At 40.4% G+C, this 27,558-nt stretch overlaps 1 protein-coding gene across 1 annotated transcript in view; it reads right to left on the bottom strand.

The window, feature by feature from the left end:
• The window catches only part of PRKAR2A (protein kinase cAMP-dependent type II regulatory subunit alpha), a 101,458-nt gene that overhangs the window by 42,419 nt on the left and 31,481 nt on the right, over positions 1 to 27,558 (bottom strand). The window contains exons 4-5 of the mRNA XM_042447443.1: positions 2,678 to 2,730; positions 1,996 to 2,079 (exon numbers count right to left, since the gene is read on the bottom strand). Of these exons, the coding sequence (XP_042303377.1) occupies positions 1,996 to 2,079; positions 2,678 to 2,730 (137 nt within the window). The remainder of the gene's footprint in view (positions 1 to 1,995; positions 2,080 to 2,677; positions 2,731 to 27,558) is intronic.

Genomic DNA, 27,558 nt, shown 5'->3' with positions numbered 1-27,558 from the left:
TGTCTCAACATGGGCTGGCTTGTTTATTTCTGGTTTGGGACACTGTGCATGCATTTCCCCCTGTTCCGCGGCCTTATGGTAGCTTCCACATGCTAACAAAAAATTGTTTTTATTATGCTTGCATCCCTTGGTATTCTCTTTGCAAAATGTCTTTGTACAAGCGCATTGGTGACTAAAAGTTGCTGTGCTTTCTGCAACCGGACCTGTTTATTTATTTATTTATTTATTTATTAAAATATATTTTAATTATTTATTTTTGGGCTTCGACCGAAGGAAAGGACTGAGGAGGAAAGGCCAGGCACACGCCTCCTTCTCCTTGTGGGGCTTCGGTGGAAGCTCCGCCCCGGCATACGGCTCCGCCCCCCGGAGGGAGGAAGCTGCGTCCCAGTGTGGCTCCGCCCCTGGAGGGTGGAAGCTCCGCCCTGGCATGTGGCTCTGCCCCAGAGGGTGGAAGCTCCACCCCCAGTGTGAGGCACCATCCCCGGGGGTGGAATCTCCACCACCCCCCGGCTTCGGCCCCCCAGTTGTCTGAGGGACAGCAACCCGGCCCCCGGCTCAAAAAGGTTGCCTACCCCTGCTCTACATGGTCAGCTTACAGCCCAAGACTTGTTTCCAACATTCTCCAAAAAAATAATAATTGCACAGTATCTTTGGTATCAGCACAACCAGAGAGGTTACTGTGATTTGTCACTTCTCACTAGCACAGCATCTATTTAAGAATATCACCAGCAGCATAAACTCTTCAACGGCTTTTGGCAGTTTGCTAATAGCTTTAGTGTTAAAATTTCAGAGCAGCTGGCAGTGGCTTGGAATTATATCAGAAGGCAATTCGCAACACAGTTAATAAATGTGCTTAAAAGGCTTCTCTCCACTGTGCCAAGGTTTGCAACTAGCCAAGTAATAAACTGTCTTGTGCACAGTTTCTAGGTTTGGCAGATCAAAATATACACCTCCAGTGACAATAGGAACAACAATCCCTGAAAAGCAATTTCTCCATTCCCTATTCCCAGTGGAAAGGAAGAGCTGCCACACAAACTCTGATACTTGCCCTCTAGTAAATGTTTGAACCTGGAGAAGTGGCTGTATAAGTGAATAGCTTCCTGAAATGTTTTGAGATAATTTTATCAAGAAATATTTCTTGCAATGCTTCTTGGGAAAAATTGCTTGGGGCTCATTCAAATTCACCGAAGTAGAGATATTTGCAAAAAAAACTGAATTCTGTAATACAGACAATAGCCTAGGCCACACAGTATACACAGACCTGACACAGTGAAGCGTAGTTAGTTTATAAAGTCAAAGAAAAGACTGATAGAACTGTCCATGTCTTTTATTCCCAGAGGGGGGGGAAACTGATGATACATGATCAATGACAAATCCAACTAACAATAGAGTGGGCCCTTCCCTTAAAGTGAAATTCTGCATATGCTTGTGGCGTGGCACACGCGCCTTTTGTTCTATTGCCGTGTGGCCTCATTGTATGCTTAAAGCCACTTATGGTGTGCCCACGCCGGTGCACTGTACTAAACTTTGGCAACCCAAACTTTCTCACACCACTGTTTTATTTAGTCCGTTTCTTTATCTCTTTGGGAAGACAACCAACTTAGCAATCCTACATACAGCATAAAAACAATACAAGCATATTGATTAAATCCTATCAAATATAGCATTTTTTATTAGAATTTAACAACCTTTATAGGGTTGTTAAAGTATTACTGTTAAAATGTGTATGATAAATACTTAAAGAACTAAAAGCACTGCTTTTTTTCACACAAAGGACTGTTTTCTGTTTTTAACATTTCAGGGCGATGGCGGGTGTCTGTTTCTGAAATGCTTTGGGAAAACTGAAATAGGTTGATCCTACTTTATCCACACATTGCTACAATACAAATCACCATGATCTCATATATGCATGTTAATAATTTTGGAAAGGTTAATTTCACATCATTAACATGTGGTATCAAATTAAAATAGTAAGCACAACATGAGCAATGGTACCTGATCTAGGTTTTTGAAGATGAGGATATCTTTACAAGCTTCCTGCAACCTGCATCTCTGCTCATCTGTTTTGGGGTGAACTACCTGCAAAACACAACAAAGCAAAATAAATATCTGAACACTAAAAGTTTAATTATAATAAACAGAAATGAAGAGGCATTAAATTTCCTTACTAGAAACTTGCCAAGAAAAGCCCATGATAGGTTCACCTTAGGGTTGCCGTAAGTCAGAAATGACTTGAAGGCACCCCAAAACAACAAAGTATTCTATGTCCCGTGCTTATTCTGAAATATTGAGGGAAAGGGTCAGCTATACCAAAGAACAGTTTTGCCACCTTTTGGGGGGGGGGGGGGATAAGTGAGCAATATGTGAAAAGTCTGGATATTAACACAGTTCTACTCTCCCCTAAGTAACACAAGTGATGTGATAAAACTCATGTAACCAAAAAACCTGAGGTACAATTCTGAAAAGCTTTTGCTATAAGTTTGTAACAAAACATAAATGTGTCAAAGAACAAAGTGCTGTTGCTTCACTTATCACTATATTTCATTTTGTAGTTCATATGTCTGATGTTACAGAAAAAAGGCAGCCCAGGTATAAACTGTGCATTACAGAAGCAACAGGAAACCCTAGTCTATTAATCTGTGTAAGAAATTGCTATGGCTTGTTTGTTTTCTCTTACCCTTGGTTCTGTATCTTCTTCTTCTTCATCTGGGTTATATGCTTCTGCACAGACTTGAAAGAGAAGGGATGACTTGTTTATAAATTGCTTTTACATTTAAAATTTTCTAAAATTGAAACCATCCATAAAACAGCAATAAAATCTGTTTATATACATCAATCCTATATTGCACTCAATATAATGTGCTTTATAAATATGCTGTGCACTTTATTTCAACAACATTGTTTTTATGTCCATCAAGTCACAATTATAACAATGGACTAAAAATGGTACTTTGGAAAGCTCTGGTGAATAACACTGTAATGCCTAGTCCTGGTTAAAGTGAAAAAGAAAATGTGGATTATCACCAGATGCAAGTCCTCCTCTAAGCAAGTGGAGAGGAGGGAATAGGTTCTTTCTTGCAGAATATGGATATACATCCTCTGAACCGTCAAAAACATTACTGACAATAAATATACTTGTATAATACTGTCCTGGAGGGGTGTGAGATTTTAAATAGAAATGCTTAGCTTCAGTGCTAATGATAGCACTAGGATAGTAATCATTGTACAAGCACAGTATATTCAACAAGAAAAAAGTTAATTTTGTATGTAAGATTTCATCCAGCTATAAAGGCACCAGATTCTGTCTGATCTTGGAAGCTAAGCAGGGTTAGGCCTTGTTAGTGCTTGGATGGAATACTGCCAACAAATATCAAGTACCGTAGCCTATATTTCTGAGGAAGAAACTGGAAAAACCACCTCTGAGTGGCTGTGCCTTCCCTGGTTGAGTCCATCCACCTGGTGGATGGTCTTCCTCTCCTCCTTCTATCCTCAGCCTTTCCTGGTATTTTTGTCTTTTCCAATGAGTCATATCTTCTCATGATGTGGCTAAAATACAACAGCCTCAGTTTAATTATCTTAGTTTCCCAAGATATTTCCAGCCTGATTCGCTCAAGGACCCATTTGTTTGTCTTTCTGGCTGTCCACAGTATCCTCAGCACTCTTCTCCAACACGACATCTCAAATGAATTGGTTTTCTTTTTATCCGCTTTTTTCACAGTCACAGCTTTGACATAGTGATGGGGAATACTATGGATTGGACTATTCTAACTTTGATACTCAGTTGTATATCTTTATTCTTTAGGATCTTTTCTAGCTCTTTCATGGTTGCCTTTCCCATTCCTAGTCTTCTTCTTATCTCTTGACTGCAGTCTCCACTGTGTGCAATGTTTAATCCCAAACAAAAGACAAGTACACCCAGGCTCTTCTCTCTTGAAGTCAAGCCCCACATCAACACAACTTGGTTCAGTAACACTTCTCATTTGTTGTTCTCATTTGTTGTTATTCAACACTGTTATTATTATTTAACATGTTTACCGGGGCACAACAACATGTAAGTAGCTTTTTACCTGTTTAGTTAACTATACAGATATTACGTGATACGGGGTAGCTGTGTTGGCCATACAGCAAAGTAAATAACATCCATAATCCACAAAACAGTGATACCTTTATGGCCAACAAAATCCACAATAAAAACCTACATTAGCCAAGCTTTCAAATGGAACCTCTACAGATACTAAGGACCAACTATAATCCCTAGACTAGGGTAGAAATGTGTTAGGGCACTATATGAATGTAAAAAATCACTGCACTGTCTTCTCAAAAGTTGAATAAACCCAGTCCCTCATGCAGCCAATTATTCCATGAAACTTTGCTCATTTTTAAGCGGGTACATAATGGCTGGTCTTAAATCTGTGGTGCACACTGCACAACTGGCTATGAACAGAGGGGTCCACCATCACTATGGGAACATGCATTTATGTTATGCTAAAATCAGGCAGGATCTTAGCCTTAGATAACTGAAAAGGAATGAGCTTCTCCTCCAGTGATGTGTCTAACTATGGCAATCGATCATAACAACTAAAATGCAGTCTCCACATCTGAAACAACTATCTACTTCTGATATGCACTGGCTAGCTGCTGGAGAGAACTTGACACATGCTACTTATGCTTATGCAACATTACATATACTTCCCAGGAACACATGGCTATCTAATAACAGAGACAATTGGCCTAAATGGCTTTTTTATCTGAACCAGAATGGCAAGTACTAAGTCAGTTGCCAAAGTGACTTGGAAAGTCTGCTCTACTTGTTACATATTTTCCCTGCCAGACTCCTATAGCAATACACAGGGCAGTGCAACAGTAAAAACAGCACAATAAAATATTTGCTGCCAATTATTTTGCAAAGATAAAACATTTCTCATCTTTTCAAATACAGTGTCTTTTAAACCAAAACTTCCTTGCCTTTCTTATTGAATTTTGCTTATAAATTAAATTTTAAAATATCCTAATGATAGCCAAGACTAGAAATCGTTTTTATTTTCTATTTATTCTATTCCTCTTCTGGTTAGCCTTTGATGTGAGTTTGCACCACTAAGAATTTTACAGAAACATGCATGTAGATATTATTCACTAACCTGACAATACAAAAGTCTTGGCAGATGGGTTCAGCATACTGCAGAGAATAAGCGTGAGCAAAATGGAAAAAACAAAACAAAAAACAAGCCTCCACCGCCCAGAAACTTGTGTATCATCTGAGAGATGGCAGTTTTGACTAGGTACTAGCACAAAGATATAAGTCCTCAATAAAGACAGGTGTTGTTGTTTTTTAAAGAAGTTCATACGTCTTCCTCTACATGAAACTATGAAAGCACTCACTCTGTTAACTAAGGATTCATTTAGGGAAAAAAGCATATAATTCTAATATCAGAAAATAAAGATAAAGTAAAAAATAAACTGAACTTGTGAAGATCACCTAATGAGTTTCTTCTTGCCCTCTCTCACCTCTAGAAGTATAGTGTCTAGATCAAGAGAAGTAATAGTGCCACTCTATTCTGCTTTGGTCAGGACCCACCTGGAATACTGTGTCCAGTTCTGGGCACCACATTTCAAAAAGGATGTGGAGAAACTGGAGTGTGTCCAAAGGAGGGCGACTAAAATGGTGAAAGGTCTAGAAACCATGCCCTATGAGAAAAGAATAGAAGGGGAGGGGATGAAAACTATCTGTGGGGGCAGTAGGGAGGTGGTGAGGGGAATGGGGCGGCAGGAGGTGGACTTTAGTCAAAGTATTGGTGTGCAGGAAAAACAAGGGGAACCAGTGATCTTTAGGGCCATGATGGGAATGAGGATTACATTATTAAACTTCTTTTCAGGTTCCCCAGAAAACCACCACACATTCTTGCTGATCAGTTTGCGCAGTGGTGTCTCCCACTCTTTTCCTGCCCATGTGAGTTGACTTCCTTACCAGCATCTTACCAGCAATTAAGAGGCCTCTTGTCCACACTGGCCTTTGCTGCAAGGCTTGCAGGGGTGAGAGACTTCTCGGTCATTGCTCAGCCAGCTGCTCCACTGCTGCTCCCAGGATGACAGGGCACAAAGGGGGCAGCAACTGAGCAGCCAGTCAAATAGCAACCAAGAAACCTCTTGCCTGCGGTGGCCTTAGCTACAAGGCTGGCACAAGCAATAAGCTCAGCCAGCTGCTTGGCTACTGCTCCCAAAGTGATTGCATGCAAGGGAGCAGCAACCAAGATTGGTTGTTTTGAATTTGCAGTAGAAAAAGTAAAGGTAAAGGTTGTAGGGGTCAGTGCTCATCTCCGTTATTAAGGCAAGTGAGCCAATATAATTATTTCCATCCAAAAAGCAGTTCATTTAAAAAGTAGGATGAGGAATCAAAATCTTCCTAACAGAAATAATTAGCCTAATCTCCATGGCAACAAATGCAACAATATTTTTCTTACTTTGAATTTTTGCCTACCTGACACACAGTGGCTTCTCTCAGACTGCAAAACTCTTTTTCATAGGAGGCTACATTGGTCCCTCATTCTATCAGAAGGTAAAGAATTTTTATTTCAACAGGCATTTGGTAACTAGATGTCTAGGTGTCTGCCTTTTCATAGGGAGTATTTATACTGCATCATTTTTATTGTTATTATCATTGTTAAAAATGATTTTATATTGTTTGAAAGCATTAGTGGCCAATTAGCTAGCCCACTAGCAGACCTTGCAGGGCCACACCTGCTCCTGTAAAAAAAGTCCAACTTTTTTTACTCCCAGCACCTCTAAGGAGTGTTTGTTGTGTGCCTTCAAATCATTTCTGACTTAAGGCAATCCTAAGGTGAACCGATAACAAGGTTATCTTGGCAAGATTTGTTCAGAGGGGTTTGCCTTTATCTTTCTTTTAGGCTGAGAGAATGTGTCTTGGTCAAGGCCATCCAATGGGTTTCCATGGCTGGGTGGGGATTCAAATGCTGGTCTCCAGAGTCATAGTCCAAGGCTTAAACTACTACAATATTCTGGCTCTGGAGGCATGAGAGCACTTCCACCAGTTATGAAGGCTGGATACGGAAGAAAATTGACAGAAGAATCAACTAAGTTGAAATGTGCTGCTGGAGACAGTACTGGGAATACCATGTACTGCTATAAAGAAAAATAAATAGGCCCAAGAACAAATCAAGCCTGAACTATCTCTAGAAGCCAAAATGGCTAAACTGAAGTTATTGTTTTTTGGAAGTATCTTGAGATGACATAACTCATTAGAAAAGATTATAATGTTTGGTAGAGTGGAAGAAGGGACGTGGTGTCTCAGTGGTTATGACACTGACACTGACAACTGCAAGGTAAGCAGATTGAGACCCAAGTGATGCATGATGGCTCCTGTCACTAGTCCCAACTTCTGCCTTTGGTGGGAAGGTAACAACGTTCTGTGCAGTCATGCTGGCCACGTGATCACAGAGCCTTCTTTGGCACAGAATCATCTCGAGTTTAGTAAAGGAGATGAGCACCGCCCCCTACATTCAGGCTTGACTACTAGTCAAAGGAGAAACCTTTACCTTTTTTTAGAGTGGAAGACAGTAGGGAAAAAAGAATAGTGCAGTAAGAGAATAGATTCAATGAAGAAAGGCAAAGCTCTGAGTTTCCAAGACCAGATTAGGGCTGTTAATAACAGGGTGCTTGGAAGTCCTTCATTCATAGGTTTCCCACAAGTCAAATCTGACTTGACAGCACAACAGAAATAGTTTCTAGTCATTTCTATTATACTATGCCCCAAAGATTTATGGTATTGCATAAAAGAAAGGGATGGGAAATATGTAACCCTCTGAGTGTTGCTGAACTGCAACTTCCAGGGCATTGACTACACTGGCTGGGAGTTACTGTTGAGAGTTGGAGTCCAACACCATCTGATGGATCACATGATTCCCATCCCAAATGAATAGCATAAAAAGATGACAGCTTACTGCCTGAATACGATGGTAAGAAAGTAACTAGCAACACCAAAACAGGCTGCTCTGCTTTGCTCTCTGGAATGAAGGGCATAGTCACACAGTACAGGATGCTACTTTCTGTCTTTCTGCTGAGGCAGAAAACAAATCAAATCAAACCAAATCCCAGCCATAAGTCAGAAGAGGTGTCCCTCCCACCTCTATTGCAAGTACGGCTTGGAATCTAGCGCTAGATGACATGTCCTGGATTGCTTTAAAATTTCAGTTTTTCAAAGGAGAACATGCTTAGCCTGTGTCTGCTCCCTAAGCAGAACGTATCTAGCCTGCAATCCAGATTCCCCATCATGTCATAACTTATATGAAGGGTTTCTTTAACATTTTGAAGACTCTCCATTCTTTCTCTGCATCAAGAAGAGCTTTGCTTTTCATCTTCCCCTCCCATTGCTGCTGCTCATTTAAAGTATTTTTGTGATTTGCTACTATTCATAGAAATTTATCAATTAGAAAGGTAATTTTAAAAGTATTATTAAAATGACCAGTACATACCATACCCCCATACTACAAATTATTACCTAATAGTGAGAATTCAGATCATGCAAAACTACTTTATTGGTTATTTATTCAGAAATGCCTGACCTTAAAATGAAAAGGAGACCTCTTCACTGTTCACCCCACTGTGCCTTCTGAGTATTTCTGGTGCCCAGCCACCAATGCAGAATGTAGAGGCCACAACTTTTCCATTTAATGGATAATGGATTTCTCCAGTCACTGTATTTAAGAGTTGTGCTACTTGCTCTTACTCCCCTCTTCTCTTGTAGTATTGCCCTATGCAGTGTAACAATTTAACATGAAGCCTTTTCCACAGACATTTTCCCAAGGTACATAGACTTTTCCCCCCCTATTTTCCCCCTGGAGCAGTTCACATGCTTAATTCCTGAACTATTTTGAACAGTTTCTTTTACACATATTGAAGCTGCTTTCTGTTAACACCTGTAACATAGCGACGTAACAGTCAGAAACAGCCATTTGAACCTCCATTTTCTACACAATATATTAAACAACGAAAGGACAAAGATAAACTTATTTGTTGCTCTTATGCCAGGTCACTCCATCAAAGGAGAATTTCTGAACAGACTTTTGGATTAGTTATCAAGACCTAAAAACAGATCCACTGGAAAATATGAGTCAACTTCACATCCACTGCTGTACAAATTTAAGCATGGTCCTCACTTTCAGTGAACTACAACGTTTCATGCAATTTGTTTACCTAACAGTTTTAAAACGTGTAGCTAAGGTAAATTTAGGATGACAAAGCCCCAAATTATATTCCCTTCTCTCAAAAGTAAGGTCTAATATATGTATGATACTTTGAGCTGTACTATAGAAGAAAGAGATTACTATTACTTTAAACATTTTTGTACAATATATTTAGACCTTAATTCCAACACATGACTTCAATTCCAACACATGACTCAGGCTGCACTGCCAAAATCACTATGTATCTTCTTCAAGTCCTGATAAATGCAAGTGCCTGACAGGAAAGTAAACTTTAAAATAGACACAGTGCAAATCTACTTTTACAAACAAGAAATCTTACTTGCAAAGCAGTTTTAAATTAAGCTGTAAGTCTTAACTCTAGAGAAATTCAATGTTCTCTTCCTAAGAAAGAAGCAGTTAGCATCACACAGGAAAGCCTCAATCAGCCCTCCTTATGCACAGATTTTTTTTATCCACGGATTCAAGCATCCATGGTTTGAAAATATTGGGGGAAAGTATAAATCCCAAATAGCAATCCTTGATTTTCTGTTTTATATAAGGGATACCATTTTGCTATGCCATTATATTTAATGGAACTTGAGCATCCACAGATTTTGTTATCCATGGGGGCAGGAGTCCTGGAACCAAACCCCAGCAGATACCAAGGGCCCACCATACTTTGCTGCTGCCAACAGATTTGAAATTTTATTGCCTGTTGTTAATGCCCACTGTCCATGGTTCCTACATTACCAAGGACAGTTGGCTCTGCCTGCATTGATATCCCTCTAGACCAGTGGTCCTCAAGTTTTTTGGGCTACCGCCCCCTTTCCTCTTGGGTGACAACCCTACCGTCCTTTGATACCTATTTCTTGATATCAGGTGTACTGTTCTACTATAAATTTAAAACAATCAATCTTGGTTGCTGCTCTCTTTCCAACAGTCCCCAGCGGAGAGAATGCAGCCAGTGTGTGTATAGGTGGTTTACAGAGGACACATACCCTGGACTGGAGAAGAGCGTAGACCAGGAAAGGGAGATATTTTAACTACAGGAGCCAACCCAAGGTAAAGGATGCTTTCCAAGAATCAACCCCAGATATTCCTCCCCCTCCATCCCCAGAGACATGTCTTCCCCATGCAGCTACAAGTGTTCTGCACCCCACCCCCCAAAAAACATTGCTTCCTCTGTTACTCTTCTCTCAGCTTGTCCAATAAAAGAAAGCGGGAGCAGCAGTGCTGCTTGCCTGCCAGCCAAGTCCTGGCAAAGCTAAAAAAGCTATGTTTTTATAAGAGTGTTATATGTATTGATTTTAATAGTCTGTAACCCCGCTTCGACCCACTGGGAGAGGTGGGGAAACACAAATAAATTATTATTATTATTATTATTATTATTATTATTATTATTATTATTATTAAGCTTTACCAAATTTGAAAGCTCCTTTTTGCCACCACTTGTTCCCACCATCACCACATGCTCTAACTCCTTGCCCCCATGAGTCTGTCTGTCCCAAAAGGGCACTGCTCCAAGCCACAGGAACAATGCCAAAACACATGACTCGCAAGCATTTCTTGCCACTACTAGCAAAAGATGTGGCTAAGGGAGTGAGCATGTGTGGGAAGGCAAAGAGCAGTGGGACTTCATGGTTTTTTAAGGGACCCTAAAAATAAGTTTCATGCAACCTCCACCCCCACCATGGCCCTAAAGAGCCCTGGTGGAGCAGTGGTTAAATACCTGTACTGCAGCCACTCACTCACAAACCACAAGGTTGTGAGTTCAGTCCCAGCCAAGGGCTCAGGCTTGACTCAGGCTCGCATCCTTCCAAGGTTGCTAAAATGAGTAACCAACTTGTTGGGGGCAATTGGCTTACACATTGTAACAGCTTAGGGAGTGCTTAAATAAACTGATAAGTAGTATAGAAATGTACTTGCTACTGCTATTCCCCTTGTCTTTCTTGCACACCAATACTTTTCACTGAAGGCCCCCCTGCTACCCCTTCCCCCCAGTCCCTTGGACTTTCCACTGGCCCCAGGGTGTACCACCCACTTTGAAAATCACTGCTCTAGACCATCTTAACATACAACAGGAGTAACATCTGAGACAAAATGTCAGCCTATGACATCATCACTTTTCTTTTCCCATATGATTTTTAACATCTTTGTCTGACAAATAAGCTAGTGAAGCTATGAAAGCTTAAAAGATATATTTTGTGCTTCTCTGTTGGCCCAATAAAGGCATGTTTTGTGGATTTGAGATTTTGTTGCATTTTGCTACATGGCCAACACTGTAACTGTAATTGCTACAGAATTCAGAGCGAAAACATTACAGGAGATAGGCACTCTGACTGTTTTATACTTTCCAGTACTGCTTACATTGGCTGACTATGTTTCAAGGCCCAATTCAGTGTACCAGCTTTGGCCTTTAAGTGTTTTGTATTTCAAAATACGTAAGAAGAAAACGACATTGGAAACAGTATCACTACAACCTCATGATTTTGTGAAGACTACACACACGAGGACCCCAAATTAAAGGCACACCACCTAATGAAGTCTGAAAATAGGTTCTCCTCTAACTACCTAAAAAGGGAAAACAGTTCTGTTCCAGGCTATCTTCTATCTTAGCACTATTTTTTTTTTCACTCTCAACAATACGAATGTTAATTGTTAATGGTTATCAAAATTCAGTATGGAACACTAATATCAGGGAAAAAACCTGTATACTTGTGTAATAGGGTCTAAAAACCCATCACTATTGCTAGAAGCAAAGTGATCCCAATTTACTAGATTGCAGCTGTTGTGGATTAAACCTCTGTAGATGCCCAGTTTATCAACTTCCTCCTCTATGAAGCTAAATTTGAATCTTTCTGCTCCCCACTCCATTCAATGTGCATGACAATTGCAGAAAGTACCAGTAATTAGTGCTGTTTCATTCATCCTGTCATTATCAGGCTCACCAAATTGTGCTATTTTTATTCTTTCGTTTTCTGCAAGTTTAGTGAGAACTCAGAAATATGTGCTACTATTGCTGAACATATATTTGTTCTAACAGGGCTAAAGATGGCTTAATATAAATTTCTTTATTTTAAAAGTACCATATAATTCCTCCAAACTCATTTTCAAGAACAGCTGGAATCTTTCTAACTTAAGATATTTTACAAAACCTTTATATTGAAGAGTGCCTTTTTTTAAAAAACGTGCTATTTTTAGCTAGATATACGAGCTATCTTCTACGGACTAAAGGGCTCTGCACATAGAAAGTAATCCTAGTTGATTTTCAGAGTACTCCCATCCTCTCTTGAACCACAAGCTCATCCCATTCAGCAGAGACACCAAACCTTGGCATTGAATTGTCTCATAGGAAGGAGCCTACCTGCATGTGCCTGAATCTGGATCCAACCCCACGTAGTGTGTATATTGCCAATCAAACAAAAACTTTCCTATGTTTTTGTTCTAACTCAAAGCTTAGTTTCTCACTTGCTGAATACGAACATAAAAGATGCAACATGATGTACCCATCGGTGTAAGCCTTCTAGCCCCTCCATTTGGTCAGACTGAGTCAAAGTTAACTAATCAGTAACAGGCAGACACTTGATCTCATGCCACAGAAAAGGACTGAATTACAGAGAAGGCCACTGTAGGCAAAAAAATAACTTCTCATCTAAATACTGAAAAGGTAACTAGGTCTCAATGCAATTCATTTAAAAACTGAGTTACTTCCTAGCTTTGGTAATAAACAAGGAGTTAAGTGGTAGCTTTAGATCTAGAAGGTTTTCCTAATAACACATACTGTACACATGTGCTATAATGAAGTAGATTTATTCATAAGTAAGAAATTAGAGAAGAAGAAACAGAATATATACATTAGGCCCTTGGTATTGGCTGGGAGTTAGTTCCAGGACCCTCTGTGGATACTAACATCCATGGATGCTCAAGTCCCATTAAATATAGTGCCACAGTAAAATGGTGTTTCTTATATACAATGGCAAAATCAAGGTTTACTTTTTGGAATTCATATATTTTTTAAAAATATTTTAAAGCTGTGCATAGCTGAAATCTGTGGATAAAAATCTGTGCATATGGAGGGCTGATTGTATTTAGGAATATATATATCAAGGAAAATAAAGAAAAAATAAACCTAAATGTATACCAAAAGGATAGGGCTCAGTGCATAGGTCACAAAACATAAGTCAAGCTAAGGACAAGATGGTGTTTTGTGGTCAAAGGAACCAAGAAGCTAAACCAGTGGTTCCCAACCTTCCTAATGCCGCGACCCTTTCATACAGTTCCTCATGTTCTGATGACCAAACTCATGAAATTACTTCATAACTGTAATTAAACAGGTGTTTTCCAATGGTCTTAGGTGACCCCCATGAAAGGGTCATTCAACCCTCAAAGGGGTCCCAACCCACAGGTTGGGAACCACTGAGCTAAACCGAAATAACCAGTCACAAACCATCAAAATCTGATCATTACAGCATCTTGGTATACACAGTAGTTCCCACTAAAACTCAGATGAAAGTCGTTATCTCGCAAATAAGCAGGACTTTGATTAATCTTGAAAACTCAAAACAAGATAGCACAGGTGTTTGAGAACACTACATAACAACTAGCTGCTGGTAGAGTCTACACAAAGACAGAGAAAGAAAAACTTGATTTCTTTATGTATATTATTGTAAAGTGAGTTACTCAATAAAACCAAGGAAGAACTAAATTTGATTTCTTTCAATACCTTAACTATCAACCAACTTCCAAGAGAAAATCAGCTGCAAAACAGAATATATTTATTGCAAAAAGCCAACAAAACCTATCACAGGATTCCAAAAAAAAAATATCTGAATCAAATTCGGCAAGAGAATATTCGACAAAAGATGTTTTGATAAGTAACAGTCGGAGAGTTAATGCAGAAGCAATTTACAAATGGGAATCTATTTTAAGTGCTCTTCTGTTTTCCTGTAGTGTGGGGAAGGCATCCTTACACTAGGTCTTGCTCCTCCCATGAATTTCTGAAGCTGGGCTTTATTTCACTCTATCACTTCCTCTATCCTAAGTGTCAAAGCTAGCACCTCCCCTCAGTTCTGTCCTGTCTCCCACAAAGCTGGACAGGGCTGTAGCTGCAGTCTTGTGAAGAAAGCTTTTTTCTTCATCCCAATGCTTCTCCACCATAATAGATATAAGGAGGAATGAGGAGGATGGATAGAGCTCACAACCCTGAGCTGTCCTTAGACAAGGTCACAGAGACAAGGTGGCAGTTTGCAGCATCAGGGGCACACCAACATTGTGTCTATGTACCCTCATTGGGGGCTTGGATGCTGCCCTGGTTCTGTCCACGGAGGCAGCAGTTTTGTACCAACACTCCACCATGGAAAGCTGAGGGTGTGAGGGTGGTGGAAAGTGCAGCATAGCCACACGAGTAATTATGATACCCGTTTTCCTCTCATTCCTCCTCCACAAGGGCCAGGCCCTAACCCTTGAACTATGACACTGGACTTCCCTTAATGTCTGCCAAGTAGTGGGCACTCAGGGTTGGGGAAGGCAGCAGCAGTTTCAGCAGCTGCCCAATATGATGTAGGACCAGTTGAGCAGGAAGGTCATACTGGGTGTGAAAAATGCCAATCCATGTTTAGTGTGAAAGATTCTGGAGACCTCTGGAGTCTATAAACAGTCACAACACTCTTGAAGACATCAGTCCTCTAAGTCCTCTGTTCGCAGCACTGGATGGGGAAGGAATCTTAGAGGAAGGGAGCTGCCCTCCTGCCCCCAGGCTAAAACGAAGGATAAAAATGTCTCTGCCTTATCATAATCATAGGTTTCTGCTGCTTTTGTCTCTCCCCCACTTCTCTTTTTGATAGGGATAGCTTGTAAAATGTGGGCTAAACAAAGTAACTGTTACATGGATTTGTAACTGGTTGACCAGCCAAACCCAAAGGGTGCTCAACAATGGCATCTTTTCATCCTGGAGAGAAGTGACCAGTGGGGTCCGATGGGGCTCTGTCCTGGGCCCAGTGTTATTCAACATCTTTATCAATGACATGGATGACAGAATTGGGAGCATACTTATCAAATTTGAAGATGATACCAAATTAGGAGGAATAGCTAATACTCCAGAGGGCAGGACCAACATTCAAAATGACCTGAATAGACTAGAAAGCTGGGCCAAATGTAAGGTACTTCACTTAGGGCAGAAAAATAAATTGCACAGATATAGGATGGGGGACACCTGGCTGAATGAAACTACATGTGAAAGGGATCTAGGAGTCCAAGTAGACCACAAGTTGAACATGAGTGAACAGTGCGATGCGGCAGCTAAAAAGGACAATGCAATTTTAGGCTGCATCAATAAAAGTATAATGTCTAGATCAAGAGAAGTAATAGTGCCACTGTATTCTGCTCTGGTCAGGCCCCACCTGGAATATTGTGTCCAGTTCTGGGCACCACAATTCAAAAAGGACATTGAGAAACTGGAGCGTGTCCAGAGGAGGGCGACTAAAATGGTGAAAGGTCTGGAAACCTTGTCCTATGAGGAACGACTCAAGAAGCTGGGGATGTTTAACCTGGGGAAGAGAAGATTAAGAGGTGATATGATAGCCCCGTTTAAATATTTGAAAGGATGTCATATTGAGGAGGGGGCAAGCTTGTTTTCTGCTGCTCCAGAGAACAGGACCCGGAACAATGGATGGAAGCTACAGGAAAAGAGATTCCACCTCAACATTAGGAAGAACTTCCTGACAGTAAGGATTGTTTGACAGTGGAACACACTCCCTCGGAGTGTAGTGGAGTCTCCTTCCTTGGAGGTCTTTAAGCAGAGGCTGGATGGCCATCTGTCGGGAACGCTTTGATTTGGATTTCCTGCATGGCAGGGGGTTGGACTGTATGGCCCATGCGGTCTCTTCCAACTCTATGATTCTAGGGAAGTGGGCAAGCTCACAAACAGACTCCTGTAAATCAGTTTAATTCAGAGGAGTTTCCTATCCTTCTGAAGGTGGTGGAAAGACTTTAAACTTGGCATCTGAGGACCAAATTTCTGGTGATATTGCAGAATGGATGCCAGAAATCAGAGCTAAGATTAAGCAAATATTATTATTATGATTACCCTGCTGCACAGTACCTTGAGATTACTGCAGATGCAATGTAAGGGGAGTGGTCTCACCCAGGCTCTGATAAATCTGACCAGTTGATACTAAATGCCTTTATTCTTTACCACTTAAGGTTATGAAGAAGTTAAAAGATCCACCTTGATCTTATTGGAGAGGTGGGATAAAATTAAATAATAATAATAATAATAATAATAATAATAATAATAATAATAATTATTATTATTATTATTATTATTATTATTATTATTAAAGTTGCTCTTTTGATGCTGCTGTAGTGGGGCTGGTTTTGAAAATTCCCTAGGGATGTTGATGATACCCACCAAAATGCTGAGGATAAAAAATTGGAGCCCTTTTTGTGCAGGTCTCATGAAGAAGCTGCTCTTGCCATTTCTGTGGCTTTAGTGACATCTTTGTTTGCTAGAGGTCCTATTAAATGGACAAAGGATCTTCTACCCAGATACTGAGATAAAAGACCAGGTTTAGAGAAGGTGTTAATAAATTGGCCAAAGCTTTGGCCTTCATGGTAATTGTCAGTCTTGATTCAGTTCAGTTTGCTTCCTGCAACAGTTGACAGTGTTGCAGCCAGATGCCAGCTTTGGCTAAAAAGTTGGAATAAGGATACCAAATCAAAGGCAAATCTGGCAACCTATTTCTTGGTTCTAAATTATTTGGTGAAGCTTTAGATGTAGTTTTGGTTCAAGAGATGCCAGATGCAGATCCCTTTCCCCTCATATATTAAATCAGCCATGATCTGGTGGTTCTTCAAGGTTCTCCAAGTAGAATTACTCATTTGGGAGTCATGGAGAGGAACAGACTGCATACTTGTAACTGCAGTTCCTGTGAACTCTCATGAACAGGCTATCCTGTGCCTGCACAGTGCATCTTTCAGAACCTTCTAGAGTGTTACATAAGTGTTATGGGGTGCTCCCGCCAACCTCCAGCACCCTTATATAAAGGCCTTCCCACTGAAACTAATTAAATTTGGCTTAGAATGCTGAGGAAGCTAAAGAATGTCAGAAACCTGAACTCTGCAAAGGGTTTCTAGCCTGCTGAATATATATGGTATTGAATACAGCATCACTGAGGATTTGCAAATGACCTGCAGAAGGTATGAGAACATTGTCAAAGCAGCTGAAACAATATCCTGAGCCTGGACATGGTGGAAAACTGGATCATCAATTTGTGCTTGAAGCTGCCTGATAGCTAAGTCTAATGACTTAGCCATTCACATCATCTCTGGGAGAAGGACATACCTCACCCAACAGTGGGAGGAGAGTTCCATATTGGAATGGTGACCAAGTTATAATCAGATCTAAAATCAGAGGACGATGTAGCAGCTGAAGGGCCCAAGTTGAAATGGGAACCTCCAACTGAGCAGATGAAGCAGTAGTTGAAGGCAGAGCAGTCTGACTTGGGCTGGATGAGGGAAAACAAACTCAGGTTGAATCCAGAGAAAACGGAGGTACTAGTGATAGGTTCCCTAGGTCCTGGGAGGGAAATTAGTCAACCTGTCCTGGATGGGGTCACACTTCCCCTAGAGGATGAAGTTCACAGTTTGGGAGTACTCCTGGACTCATCACCACAATTGTCATCTCAAGTAGATGAGACAGCCAGGAGTGCTTGGTACCAACTTCAGTTGATACGCCAACTGCGTCTCTACCTGGACCGAAAGGACCTTGAAGCAGTGGTACTTGCACTGGTAATCTCTCGCCTTGATTTCTTTAATGTGCTCTACATGGGGCTACCCTTCTACCAAGTTCAGAAGCTTCAATTAGTACAAAACACGGCAGCCAGATTGGCCACGGGTTCTTCAAAATTTGACCTATAACACCTATTTTGAAAGATCTTCAATGGCTACCTATTAGCTTTCGGGTGAAAGTGAAGGTGGTGAAATACAAGGTGTTGGTTATCACCTATAAAGCCCTACATGGCTCGGGCCCAAGTTACTTAAAGGAATGCCTCTCCCTGTATAATCCGCCCCGCACTCTCAGAACCTCCGGGAAAAATCTGCTGGAAGCACATCCAACCAGTCTGGTCTCAACTTCCCAAAGAACCTTTACCTCAGTGACTCCTAAACTATGGAACAACCTCCCAGAAGAGATCCGTCTTATTACCTCCTTGGAGAGTTTCAAGAGGGCAATTAAAATGGATCTCTTCCGGCAAGCCTATCCACCCAATCATCTGTAATGATATCATTCACTCTTCTATCCAGGATCAGAACATTTTATCTTATAAAAGTTGACTGCACTGTTTTTAACTGTTTTAATGTTTGAACTTATGTTTTATTCTTGTATTTTATTGTTACTGTTGGGCTGTAATCCCACCTCGATCCACCTGGGAGAAGCAGGAAAAATGCAAATATTTTTTATTATATTATTATTATTATATATAATGGCTAAAGTAATGGCAGATTTCATAAAAATGAGAAACTCATCTGAAACACTGCTGTCACCTCTCTCCCTTATTCCAATTTTATTCTTCCATATGACTCTCAAGATCTGTTCAGAGATTAACTAAAGACACTAGTGTGACATGTCAAGGGCTGAGCTGGATCAAAAACAGTCTGAGGCAAATTCAGGAGAGGCTCAGAACACGCTGTCATGTAGATTCTACAAGACTTAATTAAGTTTTGTTGTTGTTAACTTCCTTTGAGTCACCCCTCAACTCATGGCGACCCTGTGGATGAGGCATCTCTAAGACACTCTGTCTTCCACTGCTCTGCTCAGATCCTGCAGACTCAAGCCCATAAGTTACCTGATTGAGTCTAGGCATCTGGCGAGTGGTCTGCCTCTCTTTCTACTACCCTCTACCTTCCCTAGCATTGTTGTCTCTTCTAATGAGTCATGCCTTCTCATGATGTGTCTAATTTCATCATCTTGGCTTCCAGTAGGAGTTCAGGCTTAATTTGTTCTAGGACCCATTTGTCTGTCTTTTTAATAATAATAATAATAATAATAATAATAATAATAATAATAATAATAATAATAGGATTTATTTATATACCGCCCAATCACTGGGAATCCGAGCGGTTTACAACAGAGGGGATAACAGACGGTTCCCTGCCCTCAGGCTTACAATCTAAAAGACGCGACACAAAAGAGAGAAGGAGAAGGGAATGGTTGGGGGGGGATCAGGTCCAGCAGTTCATCTCTCCCTCTGAGGCCTGGATCAAGGCAGATGGACCGGAGGGAGGGCTCTCTATTTTCAGGCTGGCCCTGATGGAGCTGAGCCGGCCTATTCTCTCCCTCACAGACCGAAAGATGACAGTTATGGAGGGAGGGTGCTTTATCTTCAGGCTGGCCCTGATGGAGCTGGGGCAGCCTATTCTCTCCCTCACAGGCCGAAAGATGACAGTCATGGAGGGAGGGCGCTTTATCTTCAGGCTGGCTCTGATGGAGCTGGGCCAGCCTATTCTCTCCCTCCCAGGCCGAAAAATGACAGTCATGGAGGGAGGGCGCTTTATCTTCAGGCTGGCCCTGATGGAGCTGGGCCAGCTTATTCTCTCCCTCCCAGGCCGAAAGATGACAGTTATGGAGGGAGGGCGCTTTATCTTCAGGCTGACCCTGATGGAGCTGGGCCAGCCTATTCTCTCCCTCCCAGGCCGAAAAATGACAGTTATGGAGGGAGGGCGCTTTATCTTCAGGCTGGCCCTGGTGGAGTTGAGCCAACCTATTCTCTCCCTCACAGGCCGAAAAATGACAGTTATGGAGGGAGGGCGCTTTATCTTCAGGCTGGCCCTGATGGAGTTGAGCCAGCCTATTCTCTCCCTCACAGGCTGAAAGATGACAGTTATGGAGGGAGGGCGCTCTATCTTTTTGGCTGTCCATGGTATCTTCAGCACTCTTCTCCAGCACCACATCTCAAATGAGTTGATTTTCTTCATGTCCACCTTCACTGGCCAGCTCTCACAACCATACATGGTAATGGGGAATACAATGGCTTGGACAATGCTAACACTGGTGTTTACTTTGCACTTCAGGATCTTACCTAGTTCTTTCATAGCTGCAGTTCCCATTTCTATCTTCTTCTGATTTATTGACTGCTATCTGTTCTAACAGTAAGGGCTGTTCGACAGTGGAACCCATTCCCTCGGAGGATGGTGGAGTCTCCTTCCTTGGTGGTCTTTAAACAGAGGCTGGATGGCCATCTATCGGGGCTACTTTGATTTAGATTTCCTGCATGGCAGGGGGTTGGACTGGATTTCCCTTGTGCTCTCTTCCAACTCTACGATTCTATGATTCAATATCTGATCCAAGGTATGGGAAATTTGTACCTATTTTAGTCTTCATGATACTCAGACATACCTTATACAATTTGAACTTGCAGTTTTTAAAAAAGTTTATAGCACTACAAGCCTCTGACAAACTCAGGACACTTTCTGGGTGGACAGATGTTGTCCGAAAGATATACATACTCCCACCACTACATATAAAACAGATCTTAGGATCTGGGTCACAAAAGTTCTATGAAGCACATCAGTAAGTTACAAAATCACAGATATTTCTTTAAAAGTTGGCACAATAGTTCTAGACAGAAAGAAAACCCCCAGCAGACAAAAAAGCCTTCCAAATACTACAGTATATTAATCTGCAGGGTTTTATTTTAGCCTACAAGAATAGAATGTTAAAATTCAACAGGTTAATCTTAGCAAATTTACAAAGCTTATTTTGGTTTGTCTATAAAACTTCCTGTTAAGAAAATAACATCAGCAATAACAAGGTCCTATATTTTATTTATTTGTTTATTTATTTTGAGTATTTATACTTTGCCTTTTAGGCAAAAAGGCTCCCAGAATGGCTTTTTATAAACACTAATGCCAATACAACTGGTCTACTATAAGCAGTTCTACAGTTTATTTAATATCCTGCTTTCCTCGAAATACTAAGAGCAATACAGGTCACAATATGATTAAAAAATAAATACATTATGTAGTCAGTCACCAAAAGTCTGATTGAATGAAAAAGTATTTGCCTGCTGGAAGAATGAAAGATAACAAATGCCAAATATTTTATAACAAGCATTATAGATTTCATACCCACAGATAGCAATGAAACTATAAGAACCAGGTATCTTCGCTGCAAATGAGAGGGAAGGAAGAAATGACATTACATAACGATAATGGGATTGGTGATTACTGGGAGTGGGACTTTAAAGCATCTATTCTTCATATCTTCCATTAAGCCAAAGCATGAGAAACACAAAATAAGATTCAATTCATCTTCCTTGATTTGCCACATCACAAGAAAAGTAAACTTTCAGCCTCAACTATAAGGGTAATGTGCACGGGGGGGGGGGGGGGGAATCCTTTGAGGAATGAAAGGTTCTAGTCCCCTTACATGTGCATCCTCTCTTCTAAAGGATTACCAGAAATCAGTAAGTGTATTTCCAGGAGGGACTTATGCAAATCAGGGTTTGCTTTTAAAATTTATATATAGTCTTTTAGAATATATATATGTTTTAAAAATATTTTCAAGCCATGGATGGTTGAATCCCTGGATATGGAGGGCCAACTGTAAAACCGTAACAGTATAAACTGAATCAGGAGGTCAGAATTGGGAAAGGCAACTAATATTTCTTAAAGGTTCTTATTTCAAACTGTAACATTGTAAAAAGAGCTGTCTCATTCCACATTTGAGGGTAACAAAGACTAGTATATTCACTACTGTTGCAACAACCAATCCCAAAGAAATACTATGCAAATCAGTAAGTACATGCAGGGAAATATGTCAGTTAGATGCTGATCCCTGGCTCACTGAACAATTGAATGTGTCAAAACTAGACTAGAACTCATCCCCAATTGACAGTTGCTGCTCCTTTCTGGCATTAGAACAAATTGTGACTGTGAAACTGTCAGCTGTTGCTTCATGACGCTCCCAAAACTACTGATCTGGCCTAATCCCAAAACTTCAGTATGAAATTGCCCCTCACTGGAACAGCTAACCAGCTTCCAAATAGAATGAGTTCAAACTGTATTACCTGATCCTTTCCTGCTCATTTCTACAGAAATCTGCAGGTGTAAAAAGAGAACAGTAATTGTGTGTGAAGGACTGTATTGCTGGATTAAGGCAATGAAGGAACAAGAAGTATGATCTTTACATTTTACCCTTCCCAATGTACAACTGTTGTGTCTAGGGAATTACCTCTGTGTGAGAACTATGGGATGTGGTGGATCAAGTGGTTAAGATGCTGACTCTGTTGACTGCAAGTTTGGCAGGTTGGCAGTTTGAGGCCCAGGTGCCACATGATGCATGAGCTCCCATCACAAGTCCCAGCTTCTGCCAACCTAGCAGTTTGAAAGTATGGAAATGCAAGAAGATAAATAGGTACCACACCAGTGGGAAGGTAAACAGTGTTCTGTGCAATCATGCTGGCCATGTGATCACAGAGTAGTTTTTCACAACACTGGTTCTTTGGCTCAGTAATGGAGATGAGCACCACCCGCTATGGTCGGACACAACTTGACAACCTTGTCAACGGGGAATACCTCTACCTTGTACCTTTAAGAACTGCAACAGTTCAGCTTTTAACACAAGAGATCTTTATGTAGGTTACCATGACATTTAGAACAGTCCTGGCATGCCAGTGCAGATATACAATGATACACTGCTTTTCGGCTTTGTAAGCACACCAGTCACTAGTTGAAATATACACATGGTTCAGGCTTTTGAAAGCTAAGTGATTCATCACATGCCTTTCTGGAAGAGAAGGTCACCTTATCTCTGCTACATGACTGTATAAAGCATGATGAATGTATCTACAGCAACATAACCTTGGCCTTAACAATGCAAAAGAATCTCAGTTTGTAGTACTAATTCTGTTTTATATATAGTTCATTCTGCCCTTTAAAAATCACTCTTATATGTTTTGGTTAAAACAGATGAACACACTACAGTTTTGGGGCCTGTCTTAAACTGAAGTGATACAGCAAAGTACAAATGTAAGAAGAAATAAAAAAAATAAAAATAAATTGGATTTATAGCATTACCTCTGACTTACACACAGAATCATCCCTCCTAAAGCCAACAGTGCTAGAGAAAAGAAGATACCCTGAATAGTGGACTCTAAACCTGCAATGGTCAAGAGCTTTTCTGTACTCATAGGGCAACATGTGCTCTGGCTTATTACCACCCAGAGTACTACAATTGTGCAAATCAACCAGAATTAGCACATGCCTAGAACAATAATAGTATACTGTGTTTTCTGCAACTTCTAACTCTCTCTGTGTGCGTACCATCTTCTAGTTATGAATAACTGAAACAGACAAGGTACTCAGTGGGTCAGAATACCATTTCTTGGAAGTAACACAGAAAAAACCTAAAATCAAAATCCTAAGTCTGATACACACCTAGAGTTTATCCTTAGGATACTTTAAAGTAGTTCAAACAAATACAATGCAGTGTATTTAAATACAGAAAAAGTAACATTTGTTTTGATTAAGCCTGCCAATATTTGTATGCATACATAGTTTAGTAAATCCAATACTGTACAGAAATTAAATTTACTTTAATACTGGTGCCAGAATTTTCAAAATGTCACAGATGTGTTTACTAGTAAAATCATGTTGTGAAAGCAACAGAAGGGAATGAAGAGGAAAGAAGAGAAGCTTTTAGCATAAATAAATAAATAAAGGCACTATTTTTACTTTTCAATCTCTAAAAGTTTTAAAACACTTTGAAAGTAAAATGTGTAGCACCCATTGTAATATAAAGCCATCCTCACTATTGCTAAACAGTACTTTAAATATTACAATGGAGTTAGCATATACACATACACTCAGAGGCTAATGTCACTCCCAAAGACCTTCCTTCCACAGAAGGGGGTAACTGTTTCAAAGAATCCTAGTACTGTAAATCTAATCTCTTGGACAACTTTTCCCCATTTCTAAATGCGGCACCCAATGTCCTCAATGGATGGTTCAGATTTCTAGAAAGAAAACAAATGCCACATCCCTTCAAGCTTTCAACAAAGGTAAACCTATATTGCATTTTCAGATCCCCTCCCAACACAAACTGAGCACTTGGGTCCATACAGATGCCTTCAGCTTCAATAGCTTCCACTCTACTAAAGCATAAAATGAAAAAAACAGAATTAGGAGAATCTATAAATATTTTTATAAGGCTATGTCATGTTATAAGATTACGTCATCTTGCAATAAGAGAAATGGAGGAAAATAATGAACCAAGAACAGATTATATTCCAATCAAACTGTTATAATCCACACTGACAGAATCAACTCCAGTGCAAACCAGCATATGTCAACCAATATGGAAAACAAAATGGTGGCCAACAGATTGGAAATGATCAATATAAATCCCCATCTACAAAACCGGAGACACAAAAGGCTGCAGCAACTATAGGACCATAGCACTAATCTCCCACACAAGCAAAGTTAGGCTCATAATTCTGCAGCACAGACTCCACCCTACATGGAGAGAGAATTCCCAGAGGGGAAAGCAGGATTCAGGAAAGGAAGAGACACTAAGGACCATGTTGCAAATGTTTTTTATCTGTGAGCTGCCTTGGGTTCCTCCAGGGAGAAAGGCAGCACACAAATGAAATAAATACATAAATAAACAAATACAATACACTGGTTGATGGAACACAACAAGGAATTTTAAAAGAAAATCAGTGTGTGTTTCATAGACTACATCAAATCATCATGAAAGACTATGGGATATCCTTAAAACATGGAAGTGCCACTGCATCTGATAGGTACTTCAGACAAGAAGCTACTGTTAGATAAGAACACAGAGAAACAGGGGGTCGGTCAGTCAAGGCTGTATCCTTTCACCTTACCTGTTCAATTTATATGGTGAAAATATTATACAAAGAGGAGGCATGGACACAGGAGGAGGAGGAGTGAAAACAGGATGAAGGAATATCAACAATCTAAGATATGGAGATGACACCATACTACAAGTAGAAAACACCACAGACCTAGAATAACTACTAAGGAAGATCGAAAAAAGTGCAAAGGCAGGCTTACTGATGGACATAAAGAAAACAAAAATAATGACAATGAAAGATCTACAGAAATTCAACCTAGACAGTGAGGAAAAAGGAACGGTAAAGTCTTCATATCATGAATCAAACATTGATCAGAATGGAGACCACAGTAAAGAAATCAGAAGACAGAGAATGAAGAGGGCAGATAGAAAAGTTATTAAACAGCAAAGATATACAACTAAGCACGAAAGTCAGAGCTGTCCAAACCACTGCATTTCCTAATTCTATTTATAGATGCAAGCACCAGACAATTAAGAAAGCAGATAAAAAGAAAAGCAATTCATTTGATATGTGGTGCTGGAGAAGAGTGCTGGGGATACCATGGACAGCCAAAAATGGTCCTAGAGCAGATCAAGCCAGAAATCTCCAGAGAAGCCAAGATGATTAAACTAAGGCTGTCATACTTTGGCCACATCATGAGAAGGCACAACTCACTGGAAAAGACAGTAATGACAGGAAAAGTGGAGGGATGTAGAAAGAGAAGAAAGCGACATGCTAGATCAGTGATGGCGAAGCTATGGCACACGTGCCAGAGGTGGCACTCAGAGGGCACATGTGCCGTTGCCCTAGCTCAGGGCTTGCCAGAGTTTGTTACTAGAAAGCCAGAGGGACACGGCACTTTGCAATAAATAAGTGGGTTCTGGGTTGCAGTTTGGGCACTCGGCCTCTAAAAGGTTCACCATCACTGTGCTAGATGGATGGACTCCATTAAGGAGGTCATGGGTATGAATATGTAGGACCTAAACAGAGCAGTAGAGAATAGGGAGTATTGGAGGTGTCTCATCCACAGGGTTGCCATGAGTCAAGATGAACTCAAAGGCAGCTAACAACAAATATAATTAAAACTCTAGCTGCATGTTCTTTTGGTCTCAATATCATTTCACCCATCTTTTAAAATGTGTCATTCTCACACTTTGTCCATAACTTCAGGGTGACTAGCAAAGCAGCTTACAAATGTGGCTACTAATGAGAGCCACATTAGAATGGTGTAGTAATTTTAGCACTGGACTGTGACTTTGGAGAACAGGCCATGAAACCCACTGGGTCACCTTAGGCAGGTCACACCACCTCAGCCTCAGGAGATGACAATGGCAAGTTCCCTCTGATGAAACTTGCCAGTTTGAAATGACTTGAAGGCACACAACAATAACAACAACAACAACAACAACACATCTATTTAGATTTCTCATAAAGTCTTTCTTTTAAGCATCCTGATCACTAGCCAGAATGCATATTAAAGAGATTTCAGTGTTCTTCAACAAAATGCAACGGTAACATTATTCAACAGAGATCATACAATGTTCTCCACTCCACTATTACATATTTTTCAGTCTAGATGGTTAATACTTGACTTGAGTTTGACGAAGTGTCCTAATGCTGAAAAGCAAGACCACATGTGCTATCTAGAAGAGTTCAAGCTGAACAATAAAGCTGTCACACCTGAGCAAATAAAGAAGCAATGTCACGTCTCACTCCACTTCATTTTAAATGCACAATTAACCTTTTGTTCAAGAAATGTCAGGAGCAAGTTCTCTTCGTAATGTAGCTATGTTACCAAGATTTTCTGCAGGGCAATTATTAATGGCTTCAAGCTTCATGAAGAAAATATCAGGGTACCATTTGACAGCTTTTCCCAGGCTAACCATTAGACTAATTTTTGTAAGCCTACTATAAAACAATAAAACTACACTGGTAGATCTTAACTCTTCAGGTTATTTTCTGAGAAAACAGTTCACACAATGCACTGTGCTACAGATCACCAAAACACTGTTCTGCAGTAAAGAAAAAAGAACGAAAAAACCAGCTACTTTCCCCTTTATTGCTACTGCCCCATAACAATGGTGCCATGAGGAATGCACAAATATATTAAGAGTTGAAGGAGAACCTCTCAATGGGAGTGGGTGAGTTCTTTTTCCCAACCATGGCCATTTCCTCTATAGTTAGCTGAATGGTAAAATTACAAACAAATGAACTAATCAGTTTAGCTCCTAAGAGAAATTTTAAGAGGAAGTCCTCCTTGGATGACAGAATTGGGGGCATACTTATCAAATTTGCAGACGACACCAAATTAGGAGGAATAACTAACACCCCAGATGACAGGATCAAAATTCAAAATGATCTAAATAGACTAGAAAGCTGGGCCAAAGCTAACAAAATGAACTTCAACAGAGGGGAATGTAAGGTACTGCACTAAGGGTGGAAAATGAAATGCAGAGATACAGGATGGGCGACACCTGGCTGAATGAAACTACATGTGAAAGGGATCA

This window comes from Sceloporus undulatus, chromosome 2 (genome assembly GCF_019175285.1).
Source record: "Sceloporus undulatus isolate JIND9_A2432 ecotype Alabama chromosome 2, SceUnd_v1.1, whole genome shotgun sequence".
NCBI lineage: Eukaryota > Metazoa > Chordata > Lepidosauria > Squamata > Phrynosomatidae > Sceloporus > Sceloporus undulatus.
This window is presented reverse-complemented; position numbering and strand designations above follow the sequence as displayed.